The sequence below is a fragment of the Balaenoptera musculus genome, chromosome 19 (assembly GCF_009873245.2).
Source record: "Balaenoptera musculus isolate JJ_BM4_2016_0621 chromosome 19, mBalMus1.pri.v3, whole genome shotgun sequence".
In the NCBI taxonomy this organism is placed as follows: Eukaryota; Metazoa; Chordata; class Mammalia; order Artiodactyla; family Balaenopteridae; genus Balaenoptera; species Balaenoptera musculus.
In genome coordinates, this window is record NC_045803.1 from 6,476,977 (window position 1) to 6,503,511 (window position 26,535).

At 52.1% G+C, this 26,535-nt stretch overlaps 2 protein-coding genes and 1 pseudogene across 3 annotated transcripts; all 3 read left to right on the forward strand.

Annotated features, from left to right (window-relative positions):
- Positions 1–9,121: 9,121 nt before the first annotated feature.
- Positions 9,122–18,084, forward strand: LOC118885128 (kallikrein-12-like). The gene is given in 8 exon segments (XM_036833519.1): positions 9,122–9,539; positions 9,729–9,784; positions 10,927–11,030; positions 11,033–11,091; positions 11,957–12,216; positions 13,095–13,228; positions 14,161–15,506; positions 17,952–18,084. Coding segments are annotated over 6 exon segments (750 nt in total). The 5' UTR covers positions 9,122–9,539; positions 9,729–9,747; the 3' UTR covers positions 14,317–15,506; positions 17,952–18,084.
- On the forward strand, positions 15,517–19,533 carry LOC118885147 (annotated as a pseudogene).
- Positions 19,534–21,802: 2,269 nt separating this feature from the next.
- LOC118885119 (kallikrein-10-like) lies at positions 21,803–25,884 on the forward strand. 2 transcript variants are annotated; one of them, XM_036833497.1, is made up of 6 exons: positions 21,803–21,940; positions 22,376–22,480; positions 23,181–23,364; positions 24,080–24,354; positions 24,542–24,675; positions 25,244–25,884. In XM_036833497.1, exons 2-6 carry the CDS (start codon positions 22,390–22,392, stop codon positions 25,394–25,396), a joined length of 837 nt encoding a protein of 278 aa, XP_036689392.1. In that variant the 5' UTR covers positions 21,803–21,940; positions 22,376–22,389; the 3' UTR covers positions 25,397–25,884. The 2 variants fall into 2 exon arrangements, with proteins under 2 accessions (XP_036689392.1, XP_036689393.1); XM_036833498.1 differs by lacking the exon at positions 21,803–21,940 and adding an exon at positions 21,942–22,083.
- Positions 25,885–26,535: the final 651 nt, after the last annotated feature.

A 26,535-nucleotide genomic window follows, 5' to 3' on the forward strand; every position in this document is an offset into this window, starting at 1 on the left:
TAATGGCCTCAGTAGGGAAGGAGTTTGGAGGATTCAGCAGAGTCAAATACATATGCAGGATCTTCTTAGGCTGTGGTACAGAGTTTGGTCTTTCTTCCAGTGTGACGGTGAGCCCCTGAGAGTGGTGAACATGGGAAAGATCATATCTGAGATCATACCAATGTCGACAAAAAATTAATCAGTTGATCTAAGAAAGAAATGGAAAATTTTATTCAAGCCAAATTGAGGATTATAACTCTGGAATAGCCTCTCAGAAAACTCCACCCATTGGAGGTCAAAGCACATTTATATAAGTTTTTGAGACAGAGGGCTGTACATTAAATGATGTATTATTGACAGTTCACACAGTCCAGATCTACTGTACAGAGCAGTGGGTCATGGGTCATCCTGCCTCTTAGAAGATTAAGAAGGAAGGTTATCTCCTAAGGAGGCCTGGTTAATGCAGATGCACAACACACACTAAAGGGGAGGGAGGAGGCCCAAGTGGGCAGAGACAAATTTTATGTTTAAATTTCTCTCATCTTTCCATAAAATATGAATGTTATTTCATCATCATCATTCTGGCTTTGGGGTGGGTGGTGAAGACAAGGGGTTTGGGGGTGTGGAAGCAGGAAGATGAATCCAGGGCAGACTGCAGTGATCGGGTGGGCAAGGGCCAGGCGATGGCTTGGGTCGGGAGAGATGAAAGGATGTGGAGGGATTGGAAAGAGAGTTTGCAGGAACATCAAAGCAGCCTAGTGGATACAGTTGGTACTCATTCATAATAGTTATGTTTTATAAAGTCACCATGAGCACTGAATTAGGGCTACTGAAACAGTGCTCCCAGGGGCGTACAGGGTTGGTTTCCCATGAGCCTCTGGTCAAAATGTTTTCGTCAACCAACCAATACATCAACTGGCTTTATGTGTGTTTCTGTTTAGAGACACTTTATTTAATATATGCATTGTTGATTCATTCATATTAAACTCACAGCCAACAGCACCATAACTTGTGCCTGAAGGAAACTCACGTAACACACGTGTATTTTCTCTGCAAGGCATGTCACAGCATTCTTGCACTCAGGAGAACCAGCCGGCCCTTCAGTGCTGTTTTAAACAGCCAAATCACCAAGAAAAAGCAGAAAAATGCAAAAATGTGGCGCTAAGTAGACAGTGAAAAGGACACTTGTTTATTGTGTGAGAGCTGAACGGAGAAGGCAGAGTGTTACTTTGTTCAGCCCCAGCTGGGAACGTGCACTTGGGCGACTCAAACTTTCACCACTCTGGGAGCGTCTGCAAATGACCACAAAAGCCCCTCAAGTACTGGTTTTGGGGTTACCGATAGATTTTAGAGAGTAGGCAAGTTTGCAAATACGGAATCCGTGAATCCGAGGATCGACTGTACACGTGGGGGTGAAGGTGAGGGACGTATCAAGGGCAACTCTTCCATCATCCCTGGTTCCTTCAGGGGGAGACTGTATGTTCATGTTTAAAAGCAAAAGAGGGGGAGTCCAAAGGATCTGGTTTTGGATGAAAGGATCTTTATCTTTTAGGAGCCTCAGTTTCCTCATCTGACACTAATAGGACCTACTGTGCAGAGCTGTTGGGTCAATTGAGTGAAAGACTGACATTTAAAGGCTCTGCACCCAGCAACTTCTGAATTAAGGAGCCTCATTGATGGAGAAGCAGCACAGTGTAGTGAAGAATATTGTTTCTGGGGCCAGACTGCCTGGGTTTGAAGGCCAGCTTTGCCACTTATTTAACTGTGTATATTGCCTTCTCCATGCCTCAGTCTTCCTATCACTCAAAGGGGTATAACAATGGTCTTTAGCACCAAATGGCTTAAAGACCAAAAAGCTAAAGGTCAAACTATAAAGTTAATAGAAGATAATGGCAGCAAAAAAATTTTTATGACTTAGGGATGAGGGAGGACTTTTTAAAACTTCAGAAGGTCTAATCACAAGCAAAACTTGTTTACTTCGGTTATATCAAAGTTAAGGATTTCTGTTCAACAGAAGACAATACGGACAAAATAAATAAGTGGGTGACAACCTGGGAGGAGAAATTTGCAATCTGCAATATTGATCTGGGATTGCTATCTCAAACGTGCAAAGAAATCCCACACATAATTAAGAAAAATGTTGGAGGATATGAATAAGAGATTTGTAGAGGAGGAACCCCCCCCCAAAAATCATATGAAAAGATGATCATACTCATGAGTTATGAAGAAATGCAAAGACAAATAACATATCACTTTATATTTATTAGATGGATTAAAAATCTTTAAATAACCCCAAACATTGGCAGGGATTTGGAGACACAGGAATCCTGGTGCACAACTGGTGTGAATGTAAATCAGTGCAGTTATTTTGGAAAGTAATTTGGCACACCTTGGTCAAATTAAATATATGCACACCCTAGGACCCTGGATGTCTGTCCTAGGGCAATGATCATCATAAAGGGGCAAATACAAGTTGTCCATCACTGATCTGTTTGCTATGTTGGGAATTAGAGGAAAGCTGGGTACCCACTAATGGGGTTGTGGATGGTAGGATGTGGTAGAGACAAAGATGGAGGACTACACAGTAGTTAAAAGCAACAGATTAGATGTGCCCAAAACAACACGAACAGAATCTTAAAGGTATAGTGCTACCAACTACAATGGTGAAAGTTAAAAAGAATGACAAGACTAAGTGCTGGTGAAGATGTGGGGCAACTAAAACACTAACACATTGCTGGTGACAATGCAAAAGGGTACAACTAACTTAAAAATTTTGGGGTAATTTCTTATAAAGTTAAGCAGACACCTAATATGCCATCCAGCAATGCCACTTCTAGGTGTGTGCACAAGAAAAATTAAAAACATATGTCCACACAGTGATTTGTATATGAATGTTCACAGAGGCATGATTTGTAATAGCCAGAAACTGGAAGCAATCCAGATATCCCACAATTGTTGAATGGATAAACAAATAGTGATATTTCCAGGCTGTGGAATACTGCTCAGTAATAAAAAAAGAATGAACTATTCATAGATAAATGCAAAAACATGGATGAATCTGAAATGCATTATGCTAGTGAGGGAAGCCAAATATTTATATGATGTCCTAAAAAAGGCAAAGCTATAGTGGCACAAAGTAGATCAGTGATTACTTGAGGTTAGGGTGGGGAGGGGAGTTTTTGCAAAAGAAACACAAGGCGGCTTAAGGATTGAGGGGGTGGGGTACTTCCCTGGAGATCCAGTGGTTACGACTCTGAGCTTCCAATGCAGGGGGCACGGGTTTCCTGGTTAGGGAACTAAGATCCCACATGCTGCACAGCACAGCCAAAAAAAAAAAAAAAAATAGGATAGGGGGAAGGTGAGTGAGTGGGACTGTTCTATATTTTGGTTATGGTGGTGGTTACATGATTGCATCCAATTTCCAAAATTCACCAAACTGAATACTTAAAATGAATGGATTTTATTTTATATAGATAATATTTTATTTAAAAATGAAAAAAAGCACAGTTCTGAGCTAAAAAATTAAATAAAAGAATAAGCTATGTACCACAACACCATTGACATAAACCCAAAGTACATAAAACAATTACAATTTGTTTTGTACACAAAACTATACACAAGTTGTAGGAACATACAGTAATTAAAAAATATATACAACATTATGAATGTACTAAATGTCACTGAACCATACACTTTAAATGGTTAAGTGTACAGCATGTAAATTTCAACTTAATTTTCTGAAAAAGCTATATGATAATAAATACAGTAGCAAAAGATACACAATAATAAAGATAATAAAAGGATACCCAATCACAAAGATAATAGCAGAGCATACACAATAATAAAAGCAACGGCAAAAGATACATAGTAACAGAAATAATAGCAAAAGATATACAATAATAAAGACAACAGCAGAAGGAAATGAGGGTAAAAGGAAATAAAATAAAGAAGGAAAACAAAAGAAGGGCCTTGGGCTTCCCTGGTGGCGCAGTGGTTGAGAATCTGCATGCCAGTGCAGGGGACACAACTTTGATCCCTGGTCCGGGAAGATTCCACATGCTGCGGAGCAACTAAACCCGTGTGCCACAGCTACTGAGCCTGCGCGCCTAGAGCCCGTGCTCCGCAACAAGAGAAGCCACCGCAATGAGAAGCCCACGCACCGCAACGAAGAGTAGCCCCCGCTCACTGCAACTAGAGAAACCCTGCGCACAGCAACGAAGACCCAAGGCAGCCAAAAATAAATAAATTAAATAAATAAATTAAAAAAAAAAAAAAGAAGCGCCTTGTGCCAATGATAAGGTGGCACCAACGAATGCAGTTCCCTCCATCTGAGGATTAAGAACTCTCTCAGTAAATTAATAAACTTAAAAAAAAAATAGCACCTACTTCAGAGGGCTCTGGGGAGGATTGAGTTAACATGTGAGAGCACTCGCTAAGGAGAACACGTGGTACTGAGCGAATGCTTACTAAGCGGTAGCTGTCGTTAGTATTATTGTTGTTCTTATTATTGATGCCGTTGTTATGACGCTCTCTCCAAGGCCCCAGTGCCAGAGCAAGACACCTTGGGTGGCAGCTGCACATTTGAGAGAATGAGAGGTAACCACCCAAATCCTTCCTGTGCAACAGAAAGTAATGATGTAGCTGAGCTGGAGATTCTGACTGCCAGCAAGACCTTAATTCAAGAAGGCCAGCCAGGTGACAGGCTTCTCAGACCGCCCTCCTCCCTCCCGTCTCCAGGGACTTTGCAGCCACATGCCCTCTCCTTCCTGTTTTTGCCCAGGGGAGTTTTAAAATCCTGTGCAGGAAGGAATTTGGAGGCTGGTGGAGGGAGAGAGGAGGTGAGAAGACTGGGCAAGAGAACAAAGCAAAGAGAGAGAGAGGCGTCAAAGCGATAACAATACTTCCTGTCTTTGGTCCAGCAGATAAAGCCCTTTCATGTCATTCCCCCAAGGCCCCGGCTGGGGAAATATCAGCTCCCCATTTTACAGAAGTGCAGACCTAGACTAAGGAAAATCCACCGGTGGGCTGAATCCATCCAGGCTGATGGAGACACATTCCTGTATTTCTCTTCTGAGAACCCCCTCAGGGACATGCCCCTCAAGTCTGGAAGGAGGGTCCAGGCCCTGCTGAGCCACTGCCCGATTTGTGAGCCCTTGTTTAAGGGACGAGGCTGGACTTAGCAGGCAAACGGGAACAATACGCATATAAGCCCACAGTTCCATTCTAACAAATTCTATGCTAAGATGAAAGAAGCAGACAGGCTGTGAGAGGGTCGAGGAGGTCAGAGACCCAGGTCAGGCTTTTTGGAGGAAGGGATAATGAAGGATAATGTAGCCGTCCCACAGAAATAGGATGGACTCCCCCATCCAAGATTTGGTTCAGATGTCATGATTCGTGATGCCCCATCTGGGGACTTCCCTTGGTGGTCCAGTGGTTAGGACTCCATGCTTTCACTGCAGGGGGCGCAGGTTTGATCCCTGATCAGGGAACCAAGATCTCACATGCAGCACGGTGTGCGCCCCCCGGCCCCCCACCCAAAAGAAACAAACGATCAAACAAACAAAATGATGCCACAGCTGCAGCCAAGGGTCCTTTCTGCCTCTGTGGGGTGACCACAATTGGCGCTGTGAGTGGGGGTCTAGACAGGACCAACACCTTGTCCACTGAAAAAAAAATGCACAATCTCAAAGTTGGGAATTATGTTTTATTCAGCAGACACGCTGAGGACTTGAGTCCGGGAGACAGCCTCTCAGAGAGCTCTGAGGAAGAGCTTCAAAGATGAGGGAGGAACCAGGATATACTGGAGCTTTAGCAACAAAAACCAGGGAGTCAGGAACATCAAGAGATTACTGTTAATTAAAGAAAGCCAACAAACAAACATCTCCAGTTAATGAATTTAATGCTTTTCTATGTATGGGAAGATGCCAGAGTCTGGGCTCATTGAAATCATTCCTTTGACATGCACCTCAGCTATGCAGGGCCAGTATCCTGTTTTTCTCCATCCTGAATCCCAGCATGGTGCATGGTCGTGGGTGGCAGCAGTGGCTTGGTGGCTTGACGGCTGCAACATCCTTTGTTTACTGATATGGCAGGTGACATCTTTTTGTCCACGACCTCCGAGGTCTTTCTCGTCTTGCTGTCTGGCTCACTGGCCCCGCGGCCATGCATTTTGAACTGTGCTGCTTGCTGCTATATTTGCTGAGACCTAAGGAGACTCTGTTGTAGATTTAACAGACCTAAGTCAGAAGTTTCCATAGTTGGTGTTCAGGAACGGGGCATGGGACCCTCCTTCAAGTGGCCCTGGGTTGTGCATCTCCAGCCGGGACCTTTGTGCCTCTCTCCTGCCCTGAGGTCGGAGGGTGGGACTCTAAGTTCCAACCCTCCAATCAATTGGTTGGTTCCCCTAGCAGCCGGCCCCTATTTCCTCCCCATCCTGTCACTTCACTAACATAAACTCAAATAGGGTTACTGGGATTTATTATGAATAGCAAAAGATGCTCCTCTTTCCCCTACCACTCGGGAAATTCCAAGAGTTGGGTTTTTTTAATAAATTGATTTATTTTATTTTTTTATTTTTGGCTGCATTGGGTCTTCGCTGCTGCGTGCAGGCTTTCTCTAGTTCCGTCGAGTGGGGGCTACTCTTGGTTACAGTGCACAGGCTTCTCATTGCGGTGGCTTCTCTTGTTGTGGAGCACGGGCTCTAGGCACACGGGCTTCAGTAGTTGTGGCACGCGGGCTCAGTAGTTGTGGCTCGCGGGCTCTAGAGCGCAGACTCAGGAGTTGTGGCACACGGGCTTAGTTGCTCCGCGGCATGTGGGATATTCCCGGACCAGGGCTCGAACCCATGTCCCCTGCATTGGCAGGCGGATTCTTAACCACTGCGCCACCAGGGAAGCCCCAGCCCCATTTTTCAGATGAACAAATCGAGGACAGAACAAGAGAGTGTCCCAGTGGCCCCCGGTGAATCACAAGATGAGCTGAGCTTTCAAACCCAGTCTGAATGTTTCCAAAAGCTATCCTCTTTCTTTGAAACCTGGAGCAACATTTATATGTTCATCTATTCACACATATACTCATTCAGTCAGTCATTCTTTTGCTCATTCACGTATTTGGATAATGATTAACAGTACAAGTTCTGGGGCCAGTCTGCCTCAGTTCAAACTCCAGTTCTGCCTCTTACCAGCTGTGTGACTTTGGGCAAGTGGCTCCATCTAGCTGTGTCTCAGTTTCCACACCTATGATGGTATCCATGCCCTGAGACATCACCCCGTGTGTTGGGGTGCCTGAGTCGTCTTTAGGGAATGGGCTTCATAGTGAGCTTATGATGACGCCCAAGAGTAAAGCATGAGGTACAGGGACCTGAGCGCTCCAGGGCCTCCCTGGATGAGGTGGCAAAGGTGCTCAGAGCTTTTTCTGAAAGCAGGAGGTCTGTCCTCTTTGAGTCTCCGGCTACAAAAAGGGATTGACTTTATCCAGAAGCCACAAGCTGCAAGTCTGTGTGTCAGAAGAGAACCACTAAGCAGTCATTCCCCATCCCCACTCCCTGCCGCCCCAGGCAATCACTAACCTGCTTTCTGTCTCCACCAATTTGCCTTTTCTGGATATTTCATATAGATGGGATCATACAGTTTGTGGGCCTTTGTGACTGGCTTCTTTCACTACACGTAGTGTTTTCAAGGTTCATCCATGTGTAGCACACATCAGTACTTTGTTCCTTTTATAGCTGAATAATAGTCCATAGCACGGATAGACCACTTTTTATTTGTCCATTCATCATTTGATAAACATCGGTTTAACGGGTATGGGGTCTCCTTTGGGGGTGACGAAAATGTTCTGGAATTAGTTGGTGGTGATGGTAGCATAACATTGTGAGTGCAGTGGAATTCACGGCATGGTAGACTTTAAAATGGTTCGAGGGCTTCCCTGGTGGCGCAGTGGTTAAGAATCCGCCTGCCAATGCAGGGGACACGGGTTTGAGCCCTGATCCAGGAAGATCCCACATGCCGTGGAGCAACTAAGCCCATGCGCCACAACTACTGAGCCTGCGCTCTAGAGCCCGTGAGCCACAACTACTGAAGCCCATGTGCCACAACTATTGAAGCCCATGCACCTAGAGCCTGTGCTCTGCAACAAGAGAAGCCACCACAATGAGAAGCCTGCGCCCCGCAACAAAGAGTAGCCCCTGCTCACCACAACTAGAGAAAGCCCGCATGCAGCAGCGAAGACCCAATGCAGCCAAAAATTAAATAAATGAATAAATAAATAAATTTATTTTAAAAATAAATAAATAAAATAAAATAAAATGGTTCGAAGGCTGGATTTTATGTTATATAAATTTTACTTCAAAAAAAAAAAAGATAAGAGAAAGAGAGGGATTCTGTCCTGAATCTCGTTCACTCTCCCTCTCTCTGTTTCCTGTCCCCTGTCTCTTTCTTTCTCAGTGGAAGTCCCTATGCAAAACACTTTCATGGGGCTTCCCTGGTGGCGCAGTGGTTGGGAATCTGCCTGCCAAGGCAGGGGACACGGGTTCGAGTCCTGGTCTGGGAAGATCCCACATGCCGCGGAGCGACTAGGCCCGTGAGCCACAACTACTGAGCCTGCGCATCTGGAACCTGTGCTCCGCAACAAGAGAGGCCGCGATAGTGAGAGGCCCACGCACCGTAATGAAGAGTGGCCCCCGCTCGCCGCAACTAGAGAAAGCCCTCGCACAGAAACGAAGACCCAACACAGCCAAAAATAAATAATAATTTAAAAAAAAACAACAAACTTTCATGGAGTTAGATAAATGGACCTCATATATAATAAGACCTGTGCTCTGAAAGCAGGCAACAGAGTTGATCGTGCATTTAAAAACTTTAATTAGAACCAGGCTTCCTTGGATCCCAGTTTGGAAACTCCTCTGTCTCCCCTATTTTGAAACCTCTTCCTTTTCCTCATCTTCTTTCTCAGGCTCTCTCTGCCCCTGGTTTCCTTGCCTCTCACTTCCACCCTCTTGCCCCTTCCATGCAACACTCAGGGAGGACTGCCAGGTATCTACCTGCCCCGCCCTCCCTGAGGCTTCATTACTGGAGTTGGGGAAGATCCCAGATCACCTTGAATCACTGGTCTCAGGGCTGCTGGCTGGTGTGCAGAGCAGGGGAGAAGGAGAGGGCCTGGGTCTTCCCTCCAGAGCCATACTGGGCCCCCCGCCCCCCCGTCCATTTAACTGTAAATCTCATTAAGTGTCATTAGCCAAGAAGAGTTTCTACGGGATTAGAGGGTGCCCCGCCCCATGTCTACCTTGTCTCCTTCCCTCAACCCAGAAATCGCATGAGCTGGGACAAAGAGAGTTAAGAGCTGTATCAGCTGCTGGTCTGGGACAGACGGACGGAAGGAAGAAGACAGGTGGCGCTGCGTGACAGGTGGCTGAGAGGCCAGGTGAACCGGAGGAGAGTTGACTGGCGGGGTGGCTGGCAGATGAAAAGACAAGCAGGCAGGTGGCCAGACAGATAGATAGCAGAGCGACCGACAGGCTGAGACTGCAGCAGTCACGTGGAGGAGCCGGCAGGCGGAGAACCAAGGTGAGGAGGGGGCAGGCCATCACCAGTGAGGGGGTAACACTCGGGGGATGGGTACCGAGAGGGATGGGCCTGTGGACCATCCCTTCCTCGTGGAATTGCTGGTGGAAGGGGAGGAGAAAGGGAGGGTCCACTTGACAGGGAAAAGGAGGGTCCGGCTGCCGTCTCTGAGATGCCTCACCTTTTCCCCAGAACCTGGAAGTGGCCCACCATGGTGTCCAGCACCTTTTTTCTCCTGTGTTTTATTGGTGAGTTTCCCAGAAGGCAAGGAACCCTCATGAGGATGCCTGGCACTGAGGAGGAGAGGGAGGCAGGCTGACTCTATGCCTCCACTCCCCTCCGTCTCCAGGGGTCCTACGCGCCTCTCTCTCCCTGTATCTTATGAGCCATCTCCCCTCCGTCTCCAGGGGTCCTACGCGCCTCTCTCTCCCTGTATCTTATGAGCCATCTCCCCTCCGTCTCCAGGGGTCCTACGCGCCTCTCTCTCCCTGTATCTTATGAGCCATCTCCCCTCCGTCTCCAGGGGTCCTACGCGCCTCTCTCTCCCTGTATCTTATGAGCCATCTCCCCTCCGTCTCCAGGGGTCCTACGCGCCTCTCTCTCCCTGTATCTTATGAGCCATCTCCCCTCCGTCTCCAGGGGTCCTACGCGCCTCTCTCTCCCTGTATCTTATGAGCCATCTCCCCTCCGTCTCCAGGGGTCCTACGCGCCTCTCTCTCCCTGTATCTTATGAGCCATCTCCCCTCCATCTCCAGGGGTCCTACGCGCCTCTCTCTCCCTGTATCTTATGATCCACCTCCCCTCCGTCTCCAGGGGTCCTACGCGCCTCTCTCTCCCTGTATCTTATGATCCACCTCCCCTCCGTCTCCAGGGGTCCTACGCGCCTCTCTCTCCCTGTATCTTATGATCCACCTCCCCTCCGTCTCCAGGGGTCCTACGCGCCTCTCTCTCCCTGTATCTTATGATCCACCTCCCCTCCGTCTCCAGGGGTCCTACGCGCCTCTCTCTCCCTGTATCTTATGATCCACCTCCCCTCCGTCTCCAGGGGTCCTATGCGCCTCTCTCTCCCTGTATCTTATGATCCACCTCCCCTCCGTCTCTCCCTGTCACTATGTCTCTGTCCTTTCTCTCTCTGAATCTCTGTTTCGCTTCTCTTTAAGCATCTCTCTCTCTTCCTCTTTGTGTCCTTTGGATGTTTCACTGTGTCTTTATATATCACTGGGTCTGTGTCTCCCTGCCTGTGACACTCTCTCTCTCTCTCTCTCTCTCTCTCTCTCTCTCGGTTTCTTTCTCTTGCCTCTTTCTTGCTCTTTCTGTATCTCTCTTTCTATCGGATCCACAATCTCTAGGTTCCTGACTCTGTCTCTCTGGCCCATGCCATTGTCCGCAGGGCTCAGCCGCGAGGACGCACAGAAGATTTTTAAAGGCACAGAGTGTATCCCTCACTCTCAGCCTTGGCAGGTGGGGCTGTATGAAGGTACACAGCTGCGCTGTGTGTGGGGGGGGTCCTCATTGACCGCAGGTGGATTCTCACAGCTGCTCACTGCAGCGGCAGGTAAGCCCCCCACTTGGGTCCCTCCCTACTCAGGGTGGGAAGGGAGGGTGATGGGGAGGGGAGCGCTGGGGGGAGGGGGCTCACAGGAGTAAGGAGATGGTCCTGCAACAAGAGGGTCTGAGGTTAGACAAGAAGTAGAACTTCTTCACAACGGGCCTGGGGTGGACTTGGCTGGGGATCGGTGGGGTGGAGGGCAGGGGAGGGTCCTGGAATCTGCCCACCCACCCCCAACGTTCCCTTATGTCCCCCTTCCTTCCTATATGGTGTCACCAGTCCAGCATCCCCTGACCCAGTCTGAGCTGTGGACCCATGTCTGACCCAAACTCTTTGTGCAGCTTCAAAGGTTACATCTGGTACCTCTCTGGGCCTCAGTGTTCCCATCTGTAAAATGAGGGGATTGGGCTTTGTAGGTCTGATGCTCTGGATTTTTTTTTTTTCCGAAAGGGAAGTTTCAGACATGGAGAGACAGAGAGATTCAGGGACAGGGAGGCGACACCAGCAGGACAGAGTCCACTCATTATTCCCCCATTCATTTAGTTGACAGTGTTGATGGCCCAGGCCACCTGCTGGGTGGTGGGAACAGGGCAGTGAATAGGAACAATGGATGTCCCTGCCCCCATGGGCATCACCAGCTAAGAGAATCAGAAAGTGACACAGATGCAGTGGCACGGAGAGGAGAAATAGGACCAACACTGGAAATGGAAAGATGGCAATGGAAATAGAGACCAAGAGATGGGAAGAGACAAAGAGAAAGAGAGCAAGGGAATGAACAGTCATCAAGGTGCAGAGCAGCAGAGAGAGGCAGGAGGGTCTGGGAGCCCCAGGCCAGCCCACCCTGCACGTGCTGAGCCTCTGTGACCCCCAGCAGGTACTGGTTGAGCCTGGGGGAACACAGCCTCAGCCAGCTGGACTGGACCGAAAAGATCCGGCACGGTGGCCTCTCCGTGACCCACCCTGGCTACCAGGCAGCTCTGCAGAACCATGACAATGACCTCCGGCTTCTGCAACTGGGCTTCCCTGTCCTCTTGACCCGCAGCATCCAGCCCCTGCCCCTGCCCGTGACCTGTGCAGTGGCTGGCACCAAGTGCCGCATCTCGGGCTGGGGCACCACCAACCACCCAGGGAGTAAGGGGGTCCCGGGGTCAGGGGTCAGGATTGGCAAAAGTTTGCGGTATAGGGTGAGAGGTCAGGAGTCATGCCATCTCAGAGGAAGGATGGGTAAAGCGTCACACGTCAGGATTCATGCTTTGGGGTCTCAGATCATGGTGCATCGGGGTCTTGGGAGTTAAAGAGGTTAAGTGGCTGTGTATGGAGTTAGGAGTCATGGGTCAGGGATGTGGTTAGAGGTCAGAGTGCTGTTTTCAGACTGGAGCAAAAGACATATGTAAATAGGATCTTGGGGTCATGGGTCAGGTACTCTGATGTTAGTCATTGTAGAGTTGAGGTCATGGGATCCAGATGTTGGCCACAATCCGAGGATGGAAACTGGGATTCGATCAAGGATCACTGGTCTGGGACTGGGAGCCACAGGGCTTGGTGGGTGGAGCTAGAGGTTAGGGGTCATGGAGTCTGGAGTCAAATATACTAGGATCAGAGGTCACTTTGGAGGATTCAGAGCTGAGGTTGGAGGTTAAGGTGAAGACAAGGAACATGGGGCCAAGAGACAGAGAGAAGACATGAGGCCAAGTTGGGATCAAAGGGCAATAAGATTGAAGGTCAAAGGTCACAGTAGCTGGGATTGAAGGAGAAAGTCAGGTCTGGATTCATTGTATCTGAGTCGTAGGCTAAAGGTCAGGGAGACCGGGCCAATGAATTGAAATCAAGAGCCACTGTGTAATCAAGTCATAATCTGAAATTTAGAGCTTGGAGGATTGTAGTGGAGGTCATAGGGAGGGGGTGGGGTATAGACTTGTATTGGCTTTCCTTGCGAAGAGGGATGTGGCCTCTTCGGGGAGATGAGGGAAGCTTTGCGGGATCCTGCAGCATCCGTCTTCCATCCCCAGACCAGCTGTCAGACCAACTCCAATGCCTTAACCTCTCGATCGTCTCTAATGCCACCTGCCGGGCGGCGTTCCCCGGGAGAATCACGGACAACATGGTGTGTGCCGGCGGCGTCGCTGGGGAGGACGCCTGCCAGGTGAGCGACTGCAGGCAACACCCAGGACAGAAAGCAGGGGAGGGAGAACTGGGGAGGTGGGGAAGGGGGAGAAGGCGAGTCAGGGAAGGGAGATGGGGAGAGAGATGAGGTCAGAAAGAAGGAGAGGCACAGAATGCGGGAGGGAGAGCCAGGGAGTGGAGGACAGAGAGAGGGAGGGCAGAAACAGAGAAGGAAAGACGGGTGGGGCACAAAGGGAGGGAGAGGAAGAGACAAAGACAGACGATGGGGGAGGGAGAGAGGCAGCGGCGTTTGGAGCTCAGGCAGGTAACCGTCTGTCTTTCCAGTTCTGAGTCTTCCCCACACCATCCAGTTGGTGCTGGCCCAAGTAAGAGTGAGAGATTCCAGGATGGAGGAGGAAAGGGGGCTGGAGGACTCTCTCACCCTGTAATTCTGCTACCTTATCCTCCTGGTCCTTCACAGAGGAGGCTGCCCCTCCCTACGGGCCAGGGCCCCAGCCACTGTCCTGGAGGGAACTCTTAAGGAGTCCCGCCCTCCTTCTCTAGGATTGGTCACTGGTACCGGTGCTCTCCTCCCTCATTGGTCAGGGCCCCAGCCATTTTCCTTGACACGGAGTCCCGTCCTCCTTCGCTGGGATTGGTCATTGGTGCCTGTGCTCTCTTCCCCCATTGGTCAGGGCCCACCCATTGTCCTTGAGGGAACGCTCTACCCAGCATAGAGTCCCGCCCTCCTTCCCTGGGGTTGGCCCCTAGGGACAGTGTGTTCTTCTCTATTAGTTAGCCATTGCTGTTGTCCTCTGGGAACTTGTGTGTGCTTTTTTCTCTGCTGGCGAGGCTTGGAGCCACGGTCCTCTAGGCCCAGGAATGGGTGAGGGGGCAGGAGGCTGTGGAGAGGAAAACTGGAAAAGGATTTTTCCCATATTCAGACCATGCTCCTTCTCCTCTGCCTTCCAGGGTGACTCTGGGGGTCCCCTAGTATGCGGAGGAGTCCTTCAGGGTCTGGTGCCCTGGGGATCCGTGGAGCCTTGTGGGCAAGAAGGCATCCCAGGGGTCTACACCAATATTTGCAAATACGTGGACTGGATCCGGATGGTCATGAGGAACAACTGATCTGCTCCCTCCACCGTCATGCCTCAGCTTGGGGGCCACTTTGACCCTCAGAGCGCCAATACCTCCTCCATCATCACCCCCAGCTCCCACTCTTCTTGGACTGGGGATCTTCTTCCTGGAACTCCAACTCCAGCCAGCCCTTCTAAGACCCATGGTTGGGGGAGGAGGGAGTATGCGACTATCTGGAATAAATCTAACTGGAGGAGGGGCTGTGTCTGTTTGATCCCCTTGCTGGTTGAGATCGGAGGGAGAGTTACTCATCAGCTACCCTACCCACAGGTGTAGAAATAGAGATCAGAGAGGGGGAGGGTTTTCCCTCAGGGGCCACACAGGAATGGACTAGAGAAAGTTACTTATAACAGCAAAAAATTAAGGTCATTTTTCTCCATCTGCCGCAACAGGAACACTGCCTAGAGCTTATAAGCTGAACTGGGACAGGGGTGTGTGCGGACAGGATTGTTGGCTCCAAAATACCAAATGAAAACTGCAAAATCAAAATCCACTACCAGTTAATTAAGTGTCTATAAAACGTAACATTCTTCCAACTAGCCAATTGCAACTTGGCTCAGCTGGAGTTGAGCACCTATTATATTTAATGTGGGGTGCGGGTTTGTTTTAATACATCTGCAATGATGGAGGGTGGGGTGCAGCCTTGGAAAGCAAGAGGACCCAGCCTAGGTCTTAAAATAGTTCTGCCCACCTCTCAGGTTCTGTCTTCACAGCCTCTCCAGGAGTTGGAAAGAGAATTTCTTCTCCCCAATGAACGGAAGGGAAATTTGAGGTGGGAGAGGGTGAGGGGAGACTATGAGAGCTGTGGGAGCTTTTGCTGACTGCCTATTGTACTTGGCTCTCCTGGAGTCCTCATCCCAACCCCCTGAGGCAGGGCTGTCACTCCCATCTCACAGATGAAGAAACTGAGCCTCGCCGGGGTGGAGTCTCTCGTCCCACATCACTGTGGTAGGAAGAGGTAGTGCCAGGGTTTGGGGCCAGGGCTGGCTGCTGTCAGAACCCAGGCCTACCCCATAGTCTTGCTTCACATCTCGTTAGGGGAGAGAGGAGGGTAAGACAGAGGGAGAGCTAACTGATAACAAACAAGCTGGGAGAAGTAGGGATCGTCACTTGAGTTTTGCAGACGAGGAAATTGAGGTGGCACAGATTTGGGAAGTCATCGGACCTAGGTCACAGAGCAAGTAAGTGCCACAGTTGGATTCTGAGGACCCTGGGGTTCCTGGCAGCCTAAGAGGCTGGCAGAAGGGAGTGGAGGGAAGGGTCGGCAGAGAAGCGAAGCCCAGAGGAGCTCTGGGGGTTGTGGTCCCTGCCCAGGGCTGACTTCCCTTTCCTGGGCCTTGAATCCCACAGGCCCCAACCTGCCTGCCCCACCCTCCTGCCTGCCCCTTCGGCTGGCAGCAGCCCCACCTGTATGACGTCCCAGTCCCCCCACCCCGCTCCTTGGAATGATGAAGGGAGGGGCCCAGAAGGGGCCAGGGTCCCACCTGGGCTCGGGCTGTGGGGAGGGAGGGGCTGGGACAAGAGATACAGAGAGACTGGGAGATGAAGAGGATGGAGGGGGATTTAGACACAGAAGTGAAGGGAGGGAGAGAAAGAGACAGTGATGGAGGCAGGCAGAGACAGAGACACAAAGAAAGATACAAAGGATTAGAGGAGATGTGCAGAGAGACACTGGGAGAGAAGAACAGAGTTAGACACAGAGAAAAAGGCCCAGAGATACATAGGAACAGAAAGAAAAATGACACGCACACACATACCCACAAAGAATGATAGAAATGTGGGAGAGGTAAAGAGAGACAGGGAAGGATGCAGACAGACGGACGGACACAGAGGTGTGGGGAAACAGAGAAGCAGAGAGAAGAGGGGCTTGGGGAGGTGACAGTGGCAGGTGGGCAGGGCTGGCCTGGGGAGGGCTCCCACACACCCCACCCCCAGGGCAATAAGTCATCCTGGGCCTGCCGGGGGGTGGGGGCGATGAGGGGGCACCCCTGCCTGCTCGCCTTCCTGGTGCCTCCCGCTCCGAGACCCAGCCTGCCGCGTCTGCCACCACTGCCAGGCCCCCAGAGCTCCAGCCCCAGAGCCCGTGAGTCCAGAAGGGAAGGGAAGGCTCCCCTCCAGGGACCTGCCCTACTGAGCGTGCCAGGCCTCTGCCCTGGCATCGTTTCTCCTTCTGCACTGTACTTCTTGGGGTGGGGGGATGGTGTCTCTCTGCCTTGATCTGCGTCTCCAGCAGCTGCCCCCCAACCTCTGTGTCCTCCAACCCCACCTTCCGTCACTGAGTCCAACCCTCCAGCCCCACTCCCGCTGGCCAGGGCAGCTAAGGGCACTGGCCCTTCCAGTGACCAGCCCTGCCCTGCTCTGTCTCACCGTTCTTCAAAGGGGCAGGGGTTCAGCAGGGTGGGGGCCAGAGTGATGTCCCAGGCTGAGCCCCTACTGCACCCCAGGTAGCCTTCAAAGGGCTCACATCACCCTGGGGTGGTTACTGAATGGAGACTGGTACCCTTTATCCTCCCACCCCAAGTTGCTGGGCCCCAAGTCTCAGGTGGGCAAGAAGGAAAACATTCTCCAAACTGCACCTACGAGGTCCCGTGGCTGACTTAAACAGAGCCAGCCTGCAGCTTGCCCTGGGCAATGCCTTCCCAGCAACTTGGCTAGGAGAGGTTCTAACAGGGATTAGGCCCCTGCAAGGCCACCCTCCATACCAAAGATTTATTTTAAAAGTTTGGAGGTTGGGATGCTGTGTGAGCCAAGGGATTCCTCACACCTGGTTGTTTCTCCCTGGGGTGGAGCCGGAGCAGGCATGGGGGAGAGAGAGGGCATGAACCAGCCCTAAGTCTCCCCATGGAGTGATTTGGCCCCTTGTCCCTCCTTGTTCCCAGAAGAACCTGGGGCCTGCCCTCCCCGCCTCCAGGCCATGATGATCCTGCAATTAATCATGTTTGCTCTGGTGACGGGTACGGTGGAGAATGGGGATGTGCAGGGGTCTCCCTCTCGAATCTCTAGGATTCCCAGCCCTCTATGGCTATGGTCCTCCTCCCCCATTTCCGGGAGTCGTCTCATGCCCGAGCCCCCTCTTTTGCCCTCACCCTCTCTAGGGCATGTAGGGGGAGAGACCAGGATCAACAAAGGCTATGAGTGCTCTCCTCATTCCCAGCCACCCTGGCAGGCGGCTTTGTTCCAGAAGACACGGCTGCTCTGTGGGGCGACCCTCATCACCCTCAAATGGCTCCTGACAGCAGCTCACTGCCACAAGCCATGGGTGCGGGGGCAGGGGCGGGGCTGGGAGGGGGCTGGAGATGGAGAGGTGGGTAGAGAAGGGCTTGGGGATGGGGAGAATGTGTATGGGGTAGGGAAAGTGGGGTCAGAGATGGGTATTGATGATGGGGATTGGGTTGGGATTGAAGATGGAAGGCTGAACGATGTTGGAACTGGCATGGTGTTGGGAATGGGCTTGGATGCTGGGCTGGGGATAAGGTTTTGCTGGGAGATGGGGATGAGTTTGGAAGTGGAGCTATGTTTCTTCATTCTCTTCATCTCGCCCCTTCCCCCACCCCCCCACCATGTCACTCTCCATTTCCTGTCTCTCCTTCCCCTTCCATCTCTGACCACCATCTCTCTCACTTCAGCTGATATGTAGCTCATCTGGGAGAACACAACCTCCAGTGACGGGATGGCTGTGAGCGCACCCGAGCAGCCACTGAGTCCTTCCCCCACCCAGACTTCAACAGCAGCCTGCGCAACAAAGCCCGCTGCCACGACATCATGCTGCTGAAAATGGCGGCCCCAGCCTTCATCATCTGGGCTGTGCGACCCACAGTGTGTCATCACACTGTGTCACTGCTGGCACCCGCTGCCTCATTTCCGACTGGGGCACCACGTCCAGCCCCCAATGTAGGGGCTCCAGAGAGGAGCATGATGGGGGGGGTGGGGGAAGGTGTTTATGATTGTGGAAGGAAATAGGGAACCAGAGGAACCTTCAAAGATGAGATTCATAGTGACACAAGAGGGTGTTACCTGGAGGTGTCAATAGTGGGATAAGTTGAAAGGAAGAGTGGAAAAGTAAGGGCTGGGGAGGGTGGAGACAAAAGTTTGGGCCTTGGATTCAGGCAGACATGATGTGCAATTCCAGATCCACAACCTGCTAGTTGTAGGTCCTTAGGCAAGTGGCTTCACCTCTCTGAACCTTGGTTTTCTTCTCTATAAAATGAGAATAATCACATCCACCTACTAGAGCTGGATTAGAGATAATGTTTATAGAGCAACTGGCGTAAAGAATTTTACTTGATAGCGTTACCGTTGTTACGGTTACAAGCAGAGAGGTGAGTTGACTGCAAGCAAGCAGGACAGGAACCGGATTCAGAGCAAGGTCCCTGGTTCTCCGCTGGGTTCAGAGCAAGCCCTGCAGTGTGGGGAAGGGGACCAAAGGGATCTAATTTTCTGTGCCCCCTCATGTCATTTCTACAGTGCACCTTGCCCATACCTGGTGATGTGCCAACGTCACCATCCTCGAGCACAAGAGGTGTGAGGACGCCTACCCTGGGAACATCCTGGACACCATGGGATGTGCCAGCGTTCGAGAAGAGGGCAAGGACTCCTGCCAGGTCAGAGGGCAGGGCCTGGGTCTCCAATCACATTTCCATTCCCACCTCCAACCTCAACTGTGTCTTCATCTACACCCACAATCTCAGCCCCAACCTCAACGCCACTTCCCCCTGCAACCCCAAATCCATCTCCACTCCCAGGTGCCATTTCTAACATAAACACAGTTTCCAGCTCCATTCCGAGTCCCACCCCTATTTCCAACCCTAACCATCCCCAAATCAATTTTCGGCCCTAACCCCATCTTTGTTCTCACCCATAACTCTAACCTCATCCTCAATCCCGTTGCCAACCCCATCTTCAACCTCCACCTCACTTCCAACACAATTTCCCCCTCCTCCCTAACACCATGCCCAACCCTTTCCCCTCTCCTGAGGCCTCCCCTCCTCTCTGACTGGTTCTCTTCCTCCCCATCTCCAGGGTGATTCTGGGGGCCCACTGGTCTATAATGGGTCTCTTCAAGGCATCATCTCCTGGGGCCAGGATCCATGTGCTGTCAGCAGAAAGCCCAGGGTTTACACAAAGGTCTGCAAATATGTGGACTGGATCCAGAAGACTATAGAGAACAATTAGCCAGGACCAGATCATCACAGCCCAATCCCCTGATCCCTACTTGGTGCTGTGGTACCTGTTCATTCTGTTAATAATGAAGCCTGAGCCAGGACCCCTTTATGTACTTTTCTGGGGGCCTTCTTGACTATGAGAGATGCTGTACTTTAATAATCAATTTGGAGTTTGGAGTTAGGAGACCTGGGTTCTACTCCTGCCTCATACTAACTTGTGACTCTGGGAGTGAAAACAGTTGTTTGGTTCACTGTTGTACCTCCCGTCTCAAACACAATTCCTGGCACACACCAAGGTTTCAATAAATATTTACTAGGGCTTCCCTGGTGGCGCAGTGGTTGAGAATCTGCCTGCCAATGCAGGGGACACGGGTTCGAGCCCTGGTCTGGGAAGATCCCACATGCCGCGGAGCAGCTGGGCCCGTAAGCCACAACTACTGAGCCTGCGCTCCGCAACAAGAGAGGCCGCGACAGTGAGAGGCCCGCGCACCGCGATGAAGAGTGGCCCCCACTTGCCACAACTAGAGAAAGCCCTCGCACAGAAACGAAGACCCAACACAGCCATAAATAAATAAATAAATAAATAAATAAATAAATAAATAAATAAATAAAAATTAAAAAAAAAATAAAGAATCTGCCTGCCAATGGAGGGGGCACGGGTTTGAGCCCGGGTTCGAGCCCTGGTCCAAGAAGATCCCACATGCTGTGGAGCAACTAAGCCCGTGCGACACAACTACTGAAGCCCGCATGCCACAACTACTGACACGGGCGCACCTAGAGAGAGAAGCCACCGCAACGAGAAGCCCGCACACCACAGTGAAGAGTAGACCTTGCTTGCCGCAACTGGAAAAAGCCCGCGTGCAGCAATGAAGACCCAACGCAGCCAAAAATAAATAGATAAAAAAAAAAAATTTTTTTTTAAAAAGACTCCTTTCCTTATCTGTAAAATCGTGCATGCAAAAATATGATAGCACACAAAGTCAGTCAGCCTGCACATAGCTAAGACCCAATAAAAGGCAGCTATCATTGTTTTCTTTCCAACCTCTGCAACAGGTAGTTCATCAAGACCTGTGCAGGTCAGTACAGTAACCACTAACCACATATGGCTATTTAAATTAAAATTGCCTAAAATCAGAAATGTAATTCTTCGCCTAGAGGGGTGGGATAGGGAGGGTGGGAGGGAGACGCAAGAGGGAGTGGATATGGGGATATATGTATATGTATAGCTGTTCACTTTGTTATACAGTAGAAACTAACACAACATTGTAAAGCAACTAAACTCCAATAACGATGTTAAAAAATTTTTTTTTAATTTTTTTAATTAAAAAAAATAAATGTAATTCCTCAGTTGCACTCGCCACATATCAAAAGCTCTATAGCCACATGTGGCTGGTGGCTACCGTGTTGGATAGCACAAAAGGAGCATTTCCATCATGGCGGAAAGTTCAACTGAATGGCGCTGTGCTGGACAACCTCGAGAGTTAACTGACTTCTCGCTGGAGAATATGCTCACAAATAGTCCAGGGCTCAGGGTCTCTTCTGATGTTCTGCTCACCTTGCAGGGGAGGTAGTTGGCATGGGCAGTAAAAGCCCAGAGCTGGACCTGGGCCTCTGGGTTGTTAAATGGACTTGCTGTGTGTTCAGGCTGGACTCCTGAAATGAGGGAGCTGGCGGAAGTGACATTGATGCCCCTTGTAGCTTTTGGGCTCCTGTGATTCACGGGCCTGTGTGTCACCTGGAGACACGCAGATGGCAGGAAGTATGTGAAGTGACCACACATGATGCGGAACCTCCCCCAGCACACATGGGCTAGTCGCTGGGACACACAGGACGCTGCTCTGACCGTGGATGAGGGTTCAAGCACAAAGCATCCCTCTGGGTCTGCATCTGCCTCTTCCCTCTCTGTGTTTTCTTTCCCGTGTTTGTGTGCGTCTCTTGCACCTGCTCTTTCCTTCAATCTATCTTCTCTCTCTGCCTCCCTCTTTCAGGGTCAGCATTCTGGCTTTTCTCATTATGCCACCCTAGGTATGCACGTCCCTGTTTATTTATTTTCCTCTCTCTCGTTTACAATCACCTGTCTCCGACACTATCCCCGCGACCCCCACGGCCCCTGGGGATGTGGCACCCTCTTTCCCCATCTGCGAAGACTTCTTGGAACAGGGACCTGGGGAATCTCCATGAAATCCATCTCTAAAAAGGGTGTTTCGGGCACTGGGAGAAGCCTGTATTCCCAGGCCCCTCCCAGAGCAGGAATCTGGGGCCCAGGTTGGGTGCCAGCCTCACCCAGGGCATAATTAGGGAGAGGGAAAGGGAGGAGGTGAATCCTTGAGGGCAGGGTGGGGAAACGGGCTCTTCGGGATTAAAAGGGAGGGCCTGGAAGGGGTCCCTGGGCAGAGGATTCCGGCGGCCCACACGGCAGGACTGAGGCACTTCTTCCCCTCCACGACTCCCAGGTGAGCGGCGTGCACCTCACCTTGGTTGGGGTGGGTCTCGAGAGCACAGGTGGGGACCCTCGGGCAGGAGACTTGTTCGAGCCTTAGTTTCCTTATCTACGGGACGCACTTCGGAGCCTCGAATCCCCAGCCCACCTGTGAAGGTAGGCGAAAGCCGAAGCGCTGAGAGGCTGGCAGCCGGGACAGCCCCGGCCAGGAGAGCGCTCCCCGCGGGCGTAGGGAGAGCAGGAGGACGCCAGGGCGGCGTCATTAGGGTCTTTGCGCCCATCACGCCTGTGCAGGCCCCGATCGCCCGTCTGCCCACCCCTGCGTTTGTCGGCCGCGAGTTAAACGGGTCCCCGCGGGCTGGGGTGGCCCAGGATGGGCGGACGGGCGTGGCAGGCTGGGGTCTCTGACCCGGCAAGTGTTTTGAACCGTCCCCCGGCCCCCCCCCAGCCTAGGTCCTGGCCATGAGACCCTCACACCTCCACCTCTCCGCCGCCGCCGGCCCTTGGGGCCTCGAGAACCTTCTGCTGCCGCTACTGATGACGCAACTCTGGGGTGAGGCCGGGGCAGGGCTCGGCGGGAGGCGCCGGACACCGGGGGCGATGGCAGAGTGGGCTCTTATCACCAAGCCCCGCACACTTCTCCCCTTGGGACCCCAGCGCTCACCCACAGATCCGGAGAAGCCCAGCCCCAAGTCGGACCCGCCCCTCTTCTAGCTCCGCCCTAGGTATCCCGCCCCCTTTACTCTTCCGGGATCCGTACTCCCCCTTTCTCCTCGCCGCGTCCTTTCCTCGCCCCTTCTTACTTCGCCCTATTTTACCCCAAGTCCTGCTTTAGAGTCTTCTGCCCTCGCCCCTTCTTCCGGCGAGTTGCGTTATTCCCACCCCTACTTTCACCCACCGGGAGAGGCTTTCTATCCCCGCCCCTTTCCGCCCCGCCCGCCTTAGCCCCGCCCCTTCTGCCCCGCCTCGTTGCACTCCTGACCTCTTCGAGCTCTGTGCAGCGCCCCTGCTCCTCCAGACCCAACCTGTTAGGTCTCCTTCCTCCATTCTTATCCCCGCCTCCTTGCCCTTTCACGCCGTTCTTCTCCGCCCACTTCCATTGGGTTCCTTCAGGATCCCCAATTTCCACACACACCCTCGGGTTCAGGCTGTGCCCCCCCGAAGCCCCGTCCCATGGCCCCACTGGGATCCCAAGCCCACTGATTGCCCTGCTGTCCTGCCTGCTCTGATCTCCACCTCCTTTCTTTCTCCAGTCGCGGAGGCTCTGCTGCTCCCCGGAAACGACACACTCTCGCGCTCCTGGGCCTTCGGCGGCACTTGCCCTCGCAGCTCGCAGCCCTGGCAGGTGTCCCTCTTCGATGGCTTCTCGTTCCACTGCGCCGGCGTCCTGGTGGACAGGAGTTGGGTGCTCACGGCTGCGCACTGCGGGAACAATAAGTAGGGAGAGCTCCTCAGGGACGCTACGCAGGGGCTGTGGAGGCAGGCCCCGGGGAGGCGGCTGGAAGGGCTGGGTCACTTGAGGGTATGGAACTGCCAGCTCGATGTGGGGTCGGTCCTGGAGGGCTTCCTGTAGGAGGAGAGGTGGAGTTGTGCTGTGGCCACGAGGGGGCAGTGTGGTCTTTCTCAGCGTTTCTGGGCCCATCCAGAGCCACTGACCAGCTGATTCTGCTAGGGTTCCATTTAGGTGTAGATAGTTGTGTGCAGCAGACAGAAGTCAGGATCTGGTGTGGTTAGGACTTTAGAACTAAAAGAAATTGTTCATCTCATGAGTCCCCACTGAGGGAGGAAGAAAAGGGTAGGTTTACCAAGGTAGACCCTCTGCCCTCAATTCCTGCAGAACTTAGGGACCCAAACACCTGATCACTCTTCCCCATGTGCCCCCAGATCAGGTCTCCAGCTCCCTTCTCCCCTACCCAGTCCTCCCTCAGACCCAGGAGTCTGGGTCCCCAGCCCTCTCCTCCATCAGATCCAAGAATCTAGGCCCCCAGCCCCTCCTCCCTCAGACCCAGGAGTCCCAGCCCCCAGGCCCCTCCCCTGCCAGGACCCAAGTGTCTATCCCCACCCCACTGCCTGTACCCTCCTTCCCAGGGACTCAGGCTTCAGTCTCAGTCCCAGTGAAGGCTTTGCCTCCATAAGACTCTTCCCTCCCCAGGCCTCTGTGGGCTCGAGTTGGGGATGACCACCTGCTGCTTCTCCAGGGAGAGCAGCTCCGCAGGACCTCTCTTCCTATTATCCACCGCAAGTACCGCAAGGGCTCCGGCCCCCTCCTGCCCGGGCGAACAGATGAACATGACCTCATGCTGCTGCGTCTGACCTGGCCCGCTGTGCTGGGGTCTCGAATCCAGCCTCTACGCCTGCCCTATCACTGTGCCCAGCCCGGAGACCAGTGCCAGGTCACCGGCTGGGGCACCACAACCTCCCAAAGAGGCAAGAGCTGGGGGCCCTGGGGGCTGTATCTTGGGGAAGGAGGACGAGGGACCTGGACTCCTGGGCCTGAGGGAGTGGGGGTTGGGAGCCTGGGGCCTGGGTTGGGAACAGTCTGGGTATCTGGGCTCCTGGATCCTGGAGGATTGGGGGCTGGACCCCAGGATTACCTGATGTTTTCTCCCATCAGTGAAGTACAGCAAGGGCCTGAGTTGCTCCATGGTCACTATCCTGAGCCCTGAAGAGTGTGAGGTCTTCTATCCTGGTGTGGTCACCAACAACATGATGTGTGCAGGACTCAACAAGGATCAGGACCCCTGCCTGGTAGGAACTGGCCAGAGAGGGTCTCTGACTCATGGGAACAGCATAGGGAGGTTATGGGAAAACAGACATCCCCAACCCCATAGCCACTCCCAGCCCAATTTCATCCCCACGTGCAGCACCATCCCATTCCTACCCCAACATCAGCCCCATGTCCAACTCTACCTCCTTGGGTCCACCTTCTCATGCCCAACCCTGTCCCCAAGTCTACTCTCAAGCCCATTCCCAGCCCCCTTCCCACCCCATCCTCAACCACATTCCCACCCTCAAGCCATGCCTGAACCCCTACCCCAGCCCTATCTCTAGACCCAGCTCCATCCCTCACCTACCAAGAACTACAATCCCAGCTCCATCGACTCAACATTCTCATCCCCCACCCAATGCCCCCAAACCCCAAGTCCAACTCCATCACCACCCCATCCCACCCCCAACCCCATCCCAGCCTCATCCTTATCCCAACCCAGCTCCAACCCTACCCAACACCTCCCTTCCCCATCACTACCCCAGACCCCCCAAGTGGCAGCCTTTCCACTGGTGTATTTATTTGATCTCTCCTTCCTCCCACCCCCAGAGTGACTCGGGTGGCCCTCTGGTCTGTGATGGGACCCTTCAGGGCATCCTTTCATGGGGCGCTTACCCCTGCGTCTCTGGTCAGCATCCAGCTGTCTACACCAAGATCTGCAAATACCGCGACTGGATAGAGAAAATCATCCGCTCCAACTGACCCAAAGGCCCTGCAACTGCTTCGCCATCTGCCGTCTTCCCCCTTCCTCCCCTCCTTCCCCCGCAGACAGCTGGACTCTCCCCCGCCCCACTCAAACTTCTGTCGCCCATCCACACCTATTAACATCTCTCGTCTTCCCTCATGCCTCCTGCCCACTGCTGTCCTCTGCCCGCTTTGAAGCCAAGATGCAGAAAGTGGAGGCAAAGTTTTGTTCATGAGAAACGAGGAAGCCGGTGGTCACTAGTCTCTGAGAGAAGTTATCAATTACCCAACCTGGCTTCCTCCACCACTCCCTGCTGTGGGACCTCGGGCAAGCCAAGCATCTTCTCTGAGCCTCAGTTTCCACACCTGGAAAATGGGAACAGTGAAGCGTGTACCTCATAAACGTGTTATGAAGAGACTATAACATGTGTGTAGATTGTTATGGTAATTGTCATGCAAAGTACTAACACAGTGGGTAGTGAGTTCTGATTAAATGGCAACAGGTCCTGGTGGGAATGTGTGTGATTTTGTGTCCTGGGGAGAAAAGCACAGGGGTACCCTACAATCTCAACCCCCCATACCATCCCCATCCCCATCCCTCAGGGCTGATGGGAGAATTGCATTCCTCACCCTCCTGTCAAGTTCCATGAAGCACCTCTTAACCACTTCCTTCTTCCCTCCCACTGTTTCCCATGTCTGGGTCTACCCAACACCTGTTCCTCCTGTCTCAGGAGGAACTGGGCTGTCTCTGAGTCATCTGGTACCTTCTGTGCCTTCCTGGGGCCACTGGAACTCAAGGGACCTCACCCTGCATCCATCTCAGCCTCTAAGACCAGAGGACCTCACCCCACTTCAGTTGCTAAGTTTATGCAAAGAAGCCCTCTGAAATTTAGGGGAAACTTTTTGGTTTCTCTGTTAGATCCATCCCCATCCCCTCACCTACTACCGGCTCCAATTCCAGCTCTACCACATCTCCATTCTCATTCCCTGATCCAACACCCAGACACCCTAAGTCCAACTCCATCCCCACCCCCATCCCAAATTGGCTTTGAAATTTTGTCCTGAAAATTGGGCGGAGGGGTTCTTGTTCTCTCCCTGAAACTGTCCCTGTGTAAATATTCCTGTGCTAGGGGCTATTATACACAGAATCCAGGCAA